Here is a 12,741-nt window from a genome sequence, read left to right as displayed (position 1 = left end):
GGCAGTGCTCCTCCTTGCACAAAGGAGGAGGTAACGGTCCTGCTGCTGGGTTATTGCCCTCCTATGGCTCCCTCCACATCTCCTGGTATCTGCTCCATGCACTGGACACTGTGCTGACAGACACAGCTACCCTTCTAGCCACAGCTCGCATTGATGTGCCATCCAGGATGAACGGCACTATCTGAGCAACTTCTGTGGGTTGTACTGTAGACACCGCCTCATGCAACTGTATCTCTAGGGGTGAGAGCAATAGCAAAATGAAAAAGTGACCAAAACAGCCAAAAAGGATGAGAATAGAGAAATGGTTTGTGGTCACCACCTGCAGAACCACTCCTTTATAGGTGGTATCTTGCTAATTGCCTATCATTTCTACCAGTTGTCTGTTCCATTTGCACAACAGCAGGAGAAATTGATTCAGAATCAGTGTTGCTTCATAACTGGACAGGTAGATTTCACAGAAGTGTTATTGACTCGGCGTTACATTGTGTTGTTTAAGTGTTCCCTTTATTTTTTTGAGCAGTGTAGTACAGAATTCTGTACCTTAATAGCATAGCATGAACTTATGTACTGAGCACAATTATTTTCAATACACTTTTATTGCTTCGAGTTATAAAAATAAAAACTCAGATTTACAAAATTTTACAACTATATTTGTACATAAAACTCATATAATCTAATACAGTTTACATTTCAAAATTAAGATGAAAATCTAAAAGGTGAAAGTCCTTTTCCAATGGTATGCTATTTTCATCAAGCATAAACTGGCTTCTTATGGTGAACACAAAAGATTCTCCTGTCTGTGCCACTAGGGATTGGCACAGATCTGCCACAATCGCCGCATATGTTACATGTAAACAGCTGGGAAAACCTTTGGGTAATAGGTTGGGAGCAATATTCAAAAATATATCCTCAAGAATATCTGGAGGCACCTGGACACATATACAACAATTGTCGCTTATAATACTCATTTCCGCTGACCTATAAAATATCCTTACTTGGTTAAAGGGTAGACACACATAACATTGCTCATACACATTGTTGTCATCAATAGTTAGCTCTCTCTTGCATTTTCCACAACCTGGGTATATAATATCAGATAGAGACTTAAGAATATCAGAAATTGACGTTTTATGGCCTATTAATATTTTGCTCTTGCCTGGAATATGAAACCCTATCTGCGATATTCTACCTTTAACCTGGATTTCACCTGAATACCTATCGTCAAACAAGGCCAACAGGCTCATCTGCTTTGCTAAAGATATATTATATCTTCTCTGAAAATCGACAGCCCTTTGGTCATCATCAAATAAGCATTCGCAGGATGACCATGGAGTAGTGTGTAACTCCAGGTCTTCTGACATGATGTTCTTCTTACAAAATAGGTATTTAAAGACCCAGACATGATCTCTTTTAAGTCGGATCTGATCACACCATGAAACACACGCTCCCCACAACACTAATGTACTTGTTTTTCCTTTTACTTGTTCAACGGTCAGAATGATTTTATTCTGCTTCATTCCCTTAAAATGGTATGTAGATTCTTTAAGAACGGTAATGGTATTAACCTTCAGAAATGAATGTACCAACAATTCTGGTTGGAGCTCTGCAAGGGTTACGTACTGGATATGGTCCAGCAGCTGGGGTTGTCGTGGTGAAAGTTCCCTTAAATAATAATGATTCTTCTGAATGTAGTCTAGTAACTCCTTCAGGGCAGCATTCTCTACCATTTGAGATCTTTCACCCAATAGGAGTGTAGAACAGCTTCCAATATTAACAAGTTTACTCCTAAAGCTAGACTGAAGCATAACATCTTCCCTCCACCGATCCTCACACATGGACAAGTGTGTCAGCACAATTATGTCACCAGGAAGTAAAGCTAAACTCCAAAATGCAGCCGTCCTCCACATCAACACTTTATGTTTAACCCCTGATTGGTCCATAACAACAATAGTCGCTAAGGGAAGAGTTGAGCCAATATTTGGCCCACTTTTCACCTTGATTTCTTTGATGTGACAGGGTTGTAACACAACTACCATGATATTGTAATCTCCGTTTTTGTCCAAGCAATGCTTCAGAAGAGTCAATGTCTTTGCAGGTATGTGCTGATGAGGCTTTATAGGAGGCGGTACTGGGGATACGGATGGTTTAGACTTTTTACATTGCTCAGAAGATGGGGAAAAACCGGACAACACTTGTTTCCTTTTGCTGCTTGCACTCATAAAATAATCCATATTAATTAGTTCTGCAGCTGATTCCTCTTTGATTTCTGACAAATCTTTTTCAATTTGGGGGGATTTTAATGACGTTTCCCCAAGCTCTTCATCAGATGTGTCTGTGAAGAGCTCCGAAGAGCAGGTGACGTCCTGCTGGGAAGCAGATCGGGCGCTGAGGCTTTCGCCTAGAACATCCTGTATTGTGAATCCTGATGTTTCGGCCCTGGGGTGAATGACGTTTTCTGTTCCGACATTTTCTGGACTTCTTACAGACAGTTGACTAGATGCCAGAACGGTAAGGTACTCCGTGCCAGCAGACACCACACGGCAGTCAGCACCTCCTAGGACCTCTCTGATGTGGTCAACATGGCCACTGAGCTCCCTGACTGGAGGTCTCTGGAGATCTTGCGTGGTATCGGACAGTTCTGTGCTTTGCACCGATCCAGACACGACCCCCATGGTGTGAGAGGTCATCATCTGCCCCGAATCATCTCCTTGGTCATCAGCTCCTCGCTGCCCATCACACACTGATTCTCCAGGCTTAACCCTGCCATCCAGCCCCTGACCCGCCGGTACTCCATCGTTTCCACCACTCTGTAATGATGCAGCCTGTGTATAAGGAAGGACACGGCCGTCCTCCCACACTGCTGTGCGCCACTCTGGGCCTGCTCTGGCCGGGTCACACCACACTGCTGTGCGCCACTCTGGGCCTGCTCTGGCCGGGTCACAGGGCGAAGGTGGCGCTATACTGGGAGCTCCGATAAAGACGTGAATAGCTCCTCTAGCGCACATGGTTTCAGCAGAAAGTAAAACCTCCAAACACTCCACGCACACACAACTTCCAGCGTCTGTGCGGTCCAAGCCTCGCTATAAAGCCGAACCGGAAGTACCCTAGAAAACCGGAAGTGGTCTCGTGCTACATTTACTGGGAGACGGTTCTACGTTAGTACTGTCGCATTTATATTGATGGACATCTGGTTAAAACTGAACTACAAATCCCTGAACAAACATCTCAGTGTTAATGCTATATACAGTTTCCTTAGGCGGCCGGCAGAGTAATGAACACGCCCGGCGCATGCGCTATTGGTAACTGTTGCCAGGGCAACAGAGTCGTTTCTAGTGTCCGAACGCGTTGTCTGAAGCACAAGCAGGAGATCAGCAGCGGGTTCTTCTCCGGGAGCAGCGAAGATGGTGAGGACTGGCGATGGCCATGGTGTGACCTGCATTGTGGGGATCAGACATGCTGTTATGGGGCGCAGGGGACATTCTACAATATGGCCAGGCTCCCAGCTTTCTCCTGGAGCCTGATGACATTGAAGGGTTTACATCAGACATGCAATGCCGCCTCCCATGTGTACTGGGCATGGCGTGCACCAAGCTACCCCATAATAAAGTTCTTCCATGGTTACGTTCTCATGACGATGAGGGAAGTTTTTTTTACTACACCGTTTGTTCATTGTAAGGTTTTCTAAGGGGGACGTTTCTTCTTGTGGAGGGTGGCAGGTCAGCATAGGGAGACTTACAGGCCATGAGGCTAGCACCTTTTAAAGGGGTTGTCCACTACTTTAACATTGATGCCCTATCCATATGATAGGGCATCAATGTATGATCGGCCGGGGTCCCACAAGTAGCACCCCGCCTATCAGCTGTTATTGGTGCAGCGGTCGGAAGTCCTTACCTGCGGGGCTTGGCCATCCATCTGTAGTGGCAGGCGCTTGTTACTGCACATCCGCCTCCCATTCCCATCCCATTGGGAGGCGGATGTGCAGTAACAAGCGGCAGCCACTACAACTTGACGGCCAAGCACCGCAGGTAAGGACTTCCGACCGCTGCCCCCTGCAGCGATAACAGCTGATCGGCGGGGGTGCTGCTTGCGGGATCCCGGCCGATCATACATTGATGCCCTATCCTGTGGATATCTGTGTTTGTGTTGCAACCATATGCTGCCTGTGTGCTGCATCAGTATCACATGTACCGGCACCTGGGAATCAGCGATACAGTTAGCGCTGTTCCCAAGCGCCGGGTGCTGAAGCGATCACTCATCATTGTCCCTTGCTGGTGCTGATCGCAGCGCAAGCAGGGGACAATGATGAGAAATTCCTCCAGCACTTGAGAACACCGCTAACTGTACTGCTGATTCCCAGGCGCCTGTAGGTGTTACACTAATGACACACAGATGCCATCTGTGTGTCATCATCGTGCACGTGCGTTGGACGTTGTACGGCATGCAAAACACAGATATGTCAGCGTGTTTTGCCCACAGACACACAGTCCGTGGAAACACACTGACATGTGCACAGACCTATTCATTTGAATGAGTCTATGTGTGTCAGTGTCTCCGGTGCGTGTGGAAACTGTCACCACATGTACTGGACACACTGAGATGTAAAAGAGCCCTAAAGAGAACCCAACACCATGAAAATGCCAAAGCTGCAGGCATCATGTTATAGAGCAGGAGGAGCGGAGGAGATTGATATCTAGTTAGTGAGAAAAGATTCAGGATAAACTTTGTTTTAGACATTTAAACCTCTGCTTGGGATTTTTGGTCCAGTGGGCGGTTCTATCAGTGATTGGCAGCTACCTCTGCATGCACTTATACAAGGAAATCTGTCAGTCACTGATGGGACCGCCCACTGGACCCAAAAACCAGAGCAGAGGTTTAAATGAAATCACAGGTTATAGTGAATCTTTTCTTCCAAGCTATATATCAGTCTCTACCGCTCTCCCTGCTCTATAACATGGTGCTTGCAGATTAAACCTTATTTTCATGGTGACAGGCTCCTTTTAAACAGTCAGTATTCACTTTTAGAATTTCTGCATCCAATAGGTGGCGTTAAAGGTTCAGTTCTCTTACTCTCTGAAAAGGCTATTTTACCTATTTAAATTCCAAGAAGACCATTGCATGGCCTATAAGTCTCCTTACTCGGAATTGGCACTCTCCACAAGGAGAAATGTTCCCCTGAGAAGCCCTGTCAGAGGCCCCTCATCCAGCCAAATCAGACCTTCTGCTTTGCACTGATGAGGAGGCAAGCACCCTGAAACAAGTCTGCAAATGGAGTGTTTGGTTTGGCTTCAAGGCTCCTTAAACGGAATCTGTCACCACTTTGGAGGTATCGGACCTCTACTATGGCCATACAGGGAATAGAAATGTAAATCTATACATACATGTATGGCCCATAGTAGAGGTCTGATTGCAGAGAAAAGCGCTTTAATCAATTCTATTTTGTACAGGCTTGGCATCCGGGGGACGCCAAGCAATCCCCTCCTATGTGCTTATTATTCCACCAAATCCCCGCCTATATGCTTATTTATCATATTCCCCCCTCCCCTGCACGTCACAGGGCCCTGTGACGTATACTATGCTCCTGACTTCCGGGCATGCGCAAAGTGCCGCTCACATGGTGCTCGCTTTGCTTCCTCCCGGCCCTGTCGGCCTGTGCACTGCGCTGCAGGGTTCTATTGCGCAGGCGCCAGGAAGTGACAGTCACTCCCCAGCGCCTGCGCAATAGAAATCTGGGCGCAGAGCACAGGCAGACGGGGCCAGGAGGAAGCAAAGTGCTCTATATGAGCGGCACTTTGCGCATGCCCGGAAGTCAGGAGCACAGTGCACGTCACAGGGCCTGTCACAGGGCCCTGTGACGTGCAGGGGAGGGGGGGGATATGATAATTAAGCATATAGGCAGGGATTTGGGGGAATAATAAGCACATAGGCAGGGATTGCTTGGCGTCCCCCGGATGCCAAACCTGTACAAAATAGAATTGATTAAAGCGCTTTTCTCTGCAATCAATCCTCTATGAGCTATACAGGTATGTATAGATTTACTTTTCTATACCCTGTATGCCCATAGTAGAGGTCTGATAACTCCAAAGTGGTGACAGATTCCCTTTAAAGGGTCGATATTGACTTTTAGGATTCCTGTATCCAATGGGTGGCACTAGCATTCCTGACATCTTCCACTCTGAACAGGCTGTTCGTAGAATGTAAGGATGCAATCTATTTTATCACTGGACTGTCCATGAGTATCCTTCAGGTACCATCAGATCACCTGAAATAACAATCAGTCCAAATGTTTCGGATTCACTTTAGTATGGCAGGCAGATCAGTAATTTGTCAGTTTCACATCACATTCTTGAGAACCAATCTTTCTTACATTTTGATCAAGTCCCTGCACAAAGGAGAAAGAAGCAGAAATGTTGTCCCTCTCCCAGGTGTCAAAACCTGATCCTCCTTTCTATCAAAAAAGACATACAGGAGAGCGGATCTAAGGAATTTTCACATAGGAGGCTTAATGTCCTGAGGGTATACACATACTGGATAGCTGAGTGTTTGGCATGGCCATATACATGTATACCTCGCTATCTATGGGGAGAAGGGGTCTAAGCTCCTGCCAGACAATTGTTTCCCGGGGATCAGAGGGAATATTGCTGCCACATTCATGTAAGATAGTTTGTCGATTAACCTCTATATTTGAACAACTTCAGTCTTCATGTGTTGTTGTCATTAAAACGGTTGTGCAGGCAGAAGTGCAAAAGTATATACAATAGGGCAGCACGGTGGCTCAGTGGTTAGCACTGCAGCCTTGCAGTGCTGGGGTCCTGGGTTCAAATCCCACCAAGGACAACATCTGCAAGGAGTTTGTATGTTCTCTCTGTGTTTGCCTGGGTTTCCTCCAGGTTTTCTCTGGTTTCCTCCCACACTCCAAATACATACTGATAGGGAATGCAGATTGTGAGCCCCAATGGGGACTGTTCCCATAATGTCTGTAAATTGTCTGAATTGTAAAGTGCTGTGGAATATGTAGGCGCTATATAAATAAAAAGATGATTATTATTATAACGTATCAGCTTTCATTACCAAAGCTTTGGCACAAAAGTGAGCGGCCTATGGTTGTTTGCAGGTAACCAGACGTGTGTGAAGGGGCTGACTGCTCCATTCAGTAGCCATGCCAGTCAATTTTCTTCTGGATTCTGAGAAGGTGGCTGGCATAGCTATTGAAGTAAGCAGTCAGTCAGCCCCCTTCACACACATTACTAGGAAACTCTGCTGTGTAGAACCCAAGTCAGAAGCCGAGCAGCTGGTTCCAGTGCTGACCGTAATGAAGGTATATGGGTACATGGAATATAATTCTATTTTAAACACCTTTAAAGATCTAGTTTTCTAACTGCACAACCCCTTTGGGCTGAGGATGCATCTTATATGGGAGCCCAGGGAGTAACCCCCCTCTAGTGTATATGGCCATCGCCCTACTGGATAAAGTCCTGTGTACACAACACTAGTGGGAGCTGCTGAATCTCAGAGCTATAGGCTTCATTACTCCGGCCCTGTATGCCCACATGTGGCAGATTTGTTGCCATGCATTACCCCATACACAAGAACGGCAGCTGTCCTTGCAGCGTGTGCATGGATTTTTCTAAATCTAAAACTTTGAGGAGGGAAGTTACTGACAGAAACCACTACAGGGATACATAGACCACACGTTACATGGATGGTTCACGTCTATCAGGGTGAGAGCTGTTAGACGCTCTCTGTGGGCCGGGATTATCTTTGTGAGAATCCTTTTGTGTGATGTTATTGCATCATTGTGTTATCTTGTGTACAAGGACCAAATACAGTCATTTTTTTTGTTTTCAGATGTTATCAAGAGCCAAGCCTGCTGTAGGCAGTGATGTACAACAGGCTGATAAAAACAAAAAAAAGGGAAAGAAAGTTCCCAAACTGGATGAGTTACTTTCCCAAAGGGACTTCACCGGATCAATAACGCTGTTGGAGGTAGGAGCTTATACTTAGCTAACTCTCTATCCTTGGGATATCTTAACATGATTTCACTCCGGAATTACCTGCAAAATTGAATGGCCAATTAACTTCTTGCAGACTGCCCAATAACCTAAAATGTCTGTGGTGTTTTGCATATTACTCTACAATAACGGTTTGGAACGTCATTGCTGTTTAAGTAGCTGCAGGGAGATTGTACAGCTGCAGGAACAGGGAGCAGGCTGTCAGACACAGCCGGACCTCCTATAGAGAAGGCAGGAATGGTTTTTCAACATCTCTGCCTTCCTGATCGCTGTATGCACTGCGATGAATATACAGTTTAGGAAGCACTGACAGTGCTTCCTCCTCCCATTCTTCAGATCATGTGATTACAGGTTCCTGGAGGGAGCTGGGTCCTAAGAGATTAAGCTCTGCAATGCAGGCAGGAAGGTGAATTATCCCCAGTAACTTTAGCTAATATGCCAGCCCCAGTTATAGGGAATTTAAGAAATAATATATATTTTAATATTGAAATGCTCCCCCAAAGGTCTTTTATGACCTTATGCGGAACACAATATGAAAAATAAATGGAAAAAATAAATAAATAAAGGGGTTGTCTACTACTTGGACAACCCCTTCTCTATCTGTATGTTTCCCACCAGTAAAATAACAATACCTCACTTCCGGTGCCATTTCACTAGCTCTCACGTGGATTGCTTGACATTATTATGCCACACTATCCCTGCGGCCAATCAGGGCTGGCTTCATCCTCTCTGTTTAGGACAAATCAGACATCCGGAAGAAGCGAGAGCTGCGGCTGCGCTCTCTTTTCCTCCGCATGTCAATTACGTCTGAAGGAGAGAAGAGTGAAGCCAACATTGATTGGCCACAGGGATAGTGTGGCATAATAATGTCACACGAGCCAGGTGAGAGACAGAGGTGAGTATAGGTCTTGACTGTCCAAATTGTTGTTTCTGGTCCCATTCCTGATGGAAAACCATGTCTGAAAAAATAATTGTTTTGAGAGGTCAATATACAGTGGCAAACGAAAGTTTAGCATTTTTTTAAAAGTGTGATTACTTCTGTCTGGTTGTTGTGATGCCATTTCCCTGGTAGTAAATTGAAAGTGTATGAAGTTGTCATCATGCATGACCTTAATTTTAACCAAAATGCTTTTGAATATAGGTATGGTCATTTAATTAAAGAAAACGGACTGCCGAAAGTTTTGCATTTACTATTTATTGATCACACCATAGAGAGTAATTCATTGCTTACAATGCCATAACTTAGTATTTTGTAGCATAACCTCTTGCTTTAATTACTGCACCGCACCGAAGGGGCATTGAAGCCACTAGGGTATTCAAGACATCTTGAGGGATCTTGCTCCATTCCATTTGCAAATCTGCAAACAATTCATCTTTATTGCTATGGGCACAGGCCCCAACTCGTTGCTCTAACTCATCCCAAAGGTGCTCTATAGGGTGTAAATCAGGTGATTGGCTTGGCCATTGCAACAGGCAAACATTTTTCAGCAGCAGAATGGAAGGAAGGGAGACACAGACATTACTAGTGGGTAGGCGGAGCCCACACAGGATAGAACACCTCAGATTACAAAAAAGTGTTGACCGGCCCCTCCAGCTTGGGCTCCTCCTACTCCAGCTCCCCAGTCTAAAATTTGAGGTCGCAGAGGATAGTCGCTGCGGCAGCAGCTCCTCAGAAAATTTTTTATTTTTATCGGACGGAGACTTGGACCCCCTGTGGTCTAGAGGTCTCAGGGGTCTCAGCGCTGCTGGACCCCCACCCCTCCCCTGGCGGATCTGCATACCCTTTATGGTGGTCCCTGCAGAACCCTGCCGGCCCCGGGGGATGAGGGACGCTTCCCGGTGGAGACGCAAACCGCGCCATTGGGGTCCCTGCGCGCTCCACCCTGGGGGGAAGCAAAGGGCCACAGCGCCACAAATCGCTAGGGGTCCCTGTGGCGCTCAGCTGGGTGAGAACTCAGCATTGGTAAATGTGTTTGAGTGCTTCAGCGGCTGCTGCGGCGGCCGCTGTTACATGTGTACTGTTGGTGACTGTGTGTTTTTTGTCCGCAGGTGGATCCCTGCAGGACATGTGAAGCGGGGCAGGAGCGGAGAGCGGAGGAGTCGCGCGCTTTTTTTGAATGCCGGCGGGGGGCGTGGCTTCGCGCCTTCCCGGTCTTTTCGCGGGCAGGTAGCGTTCTGAGCGCGCGCTTTCTCCTGTCCCTCCCCTTCCGGCTTCTCTCTCTCACTGCGCGGCGGCCATTGCTGACGGCCTCCTCCGGCTCCTCACTCTCCTCTCCTCCCGTCAGAACCGAAGGAACACTGCACCGCGGCCAGCTGGGTGAGTCGCTTCTGCCTGTCAGGGCAGAAGCTTAACCTCCTCACCCCCACAGCGCAGGGCACCTTTCTGCGGCACAATTAGGTGGCAGACTGTGCTGCCCTGCAGCTACTACCTCATATAGAGGTTTTTTTGTCTGGGACTCGCACACCTCTTTCATTTAGCAGAGGTTGTGGGGAGTCTGCTGCATTAACCCTTAATTGGGGGACAGCTGGGGTAGCTCTCTCTTTTTGAGCTTTAACCCTTCAGCGTTCGTTTCTTTCCTTTTAGAAGCCACACTGTCCTAGTTACTGACAGGTTTAAGCCTGCTATATACTGTGTGAGGGCATGTCAGATCAGGGTCCAGGAGGCGCGGACCGTCTCCCAGGTCCGCTACAGGATCAGTCTCGCGTATCTGACTCGTAGGAGTCCTCGACGGCGTCAAGTGTAGCGCAGGTCGGGGGGCTCAGTGATGTTAAAATGGAGGCTCTCACTCGTTCTATTGATAGCCTGTCTGACCTTCTAGATCATTGGGTGTCAGCTAGATCCCAACTGTCTTCTCATGGCAGGAAGCGCCACAGGCCGGTACTGTCTTCCCCGCGCAGCGACTCGGAGATCTCTGATATGGAGGGTTCCCCTTCAAGCTCTGCTGGGGAGATGTCCGATTCGGATAAAGAGGGTCGGCAGGGGCGCTCTGCCTCTCTTTTGGGCCGTGTGGATGCTTTTATTGGAGCTATGAGGGAGGCGTTACAGTTACCGGAGGAGGTAACTAGACGCCCTGGTAAGTCAGCCCGGCTGTTTCAGGAGTCGCATAAGTCGCGGTCAACGTTACCATCTCTGGATGAACTTGATGGGGCGGTGGAGAAGGAACGCCTGTGTCCGGATAAACGTTTTCAGGGGACACGGTTTTTTGAGGCACTGTATCCGTGTTCTACGGAGTCGATTGCTAATTGGATTCCTTCTCCTGAAGTGGATGTCCCTTTATCCCAGCTTAGCAAATCTTCATTACTTCCTGTTAAAGGGAAGGCGAGTCTGCAGGATCCGCTGGATAGAAAAACGGAAATGGCGGCTAAATCCATCTACGAGGCCGCGGGTCATGGATTCAGAGCGGCGTTAGGAGCCATGTGTGCTGGTGAAGCTTCCCTGAGGTGGTTGGACCGCCTACGGACGGCGTGGCAAGATGGATCCCCGCTATCCGAGGTAGAAGGGCTTTTCAGGTTGTTGGAAGAGGCTGCGCGATATGGCAGGGATGCAGTTCTGGATACTACGTCACTGCTGTCCAGGGCGCAATCCTCGGCTGTCACAGTCAGAAGAGCACTGTGGCTTAAGCAGTGGACCGGAGACGCGGTTTCCAAGCAAGGTTTGCTGTGTTTAGCTTACAAGGGTGGTCAGCTGTTTGGGTCTGACCTCACGGAACTGATTGCTAAGGCCAAGGCAAAAGAAACGGCCTTACCGCAGCGAAGAGCTGTGGCTTCTGCGTCTGGCAAGTCTAGTGCCGGTAGTAGTCGGCGGCCCTTTCGGCCCAGGGGACGGTTCGGTCAGCCCTCTTGGGGATCGGGTCGTCCCTCGTTTTCATTAAAAAAGACCTCTCAGAAATCCCGCACTCCCTGGAAGCAGAACTTCCGTCAAGACAAACGGGAAGCTGACAAAAAGCCCGCTAAGGCGGACTGATGCCAGGGTCTCACTCGAGGGTCCTCGAGTGGGGGGTCGCCTGCTCCAATTCGAGTCGACTTGGGCGTCCCACGTTTCAGATGCCTGGGTGACGCGGGTTGTGTCGGCAGGCTATTTCATAGAGTTTCTTTCTCGACCCCCGGACAGATTTTGCCAAAGGGGGTTTTACTCCAACCTCTTTGTGGTCCCCAAAAAGGAGGACAAATTTCGCCCCATTCTGGATCTCAAACAATTGAATCTGCATGTCCGGACCCGGAAATTCCGCATGGAGTCGCTTCGCTCGGTTGTGGCGGCTCTGTCGCAGAACAATTTTTTAGTGTCAATCGACATTCGCGACGCTTATTTGCATATTCCCATCGGAAGGGCCCACCAGTGCTTCCTACGTTTTGCCATAGGTCAGGACCATTACCAGTTTGTGGCCCTGCCATTCGGGTTGGCCTCAGCGCCCAGAGTTTTTACAAAAATTCTGGCACCTCTCATGGCAATCTTTCGAAGGCAGGGGGTTACAATTCTTCCCTACCTGGACGACCTTTTGATTGTGGCGTCCACAGAGGAGGAGGCGGTGAGGGCTCGCAATCTATCCCTTCAGCTCCTGGAGGACTTCGGATGGCTAGTCAATTGGAAGAAGTCATCTCTGGAACCGTCGCAGTCTATCCTGTTTTTGGGGATGCACTTCGACACGGTACGGGCAGTGGTGTCCTTGCCTCCAGACAAGCAAGCAAGTCTTCGTCAACATGTACGGGTTATGAAGTCTTCGACAGCAATGTC

General features: G+C 48.0%; 2 protein-coding genes across 2 annotated transcripts in view; one reads left to right on the top strand and one right to left on the bottom strand.

Moving 5' to 3' along the window:
* Positions 1-604: 604 nt before the first annotated feature.
* Positions 605-3,108, bottom strand: SHLD2 (shieldin complex subunit 2). The gene has a single exon (XM_073644173.1). The coding sequence runs from the start codon at positions 3,003-3,005 to the stop codon at positions 684-686; it is 2,322 nt and encodes a 773-aa protein (XP_073500274.1). The 5' UTR covers positions 3,006-3,108; the 3' UTR covers positions 605-683.
* IFT56 (intraflagellar transport 56) overlaps positions 3,085-12,741 on the top strand; it is a 118,680-nt gene continuing 109,023 nt past the window's right edge. The window contains 3 exon segments of the mRNA XM_073644174.1: positions 3,085-3,364; positions 3,366-3,404; positions 7,846-7,983. Coding sequence (XP_073500275.1) covers positions 3,272-3,364; positions 3,366-3,404; positions 7,846-7,983 — 270 coding nt within the window. The 5' untranslated portion in view covers positions 3,085-3,271.

This window comes from Phyllobates terribilis, unplaced genomic scaffold (assembly GCF_046119375.1).
Source record: "Phyllobates terribilis strain yellow unplaced genomic scaffold, ASM4611937v1 Scaffold_8__6_contigs__length_399053987, whole genome shotgun sequence".
Lineage (NCBI taxonomy): Eukaryota > Metazoa > Chordata > Amphibia > Anura > Dendrobatidae > Phyllobates > Phyllobates terribilis.
Note: the sequence above shows the minus strand (reverse complement) of the source record. Positions and strands in the feature narration are given on the sequence as shown.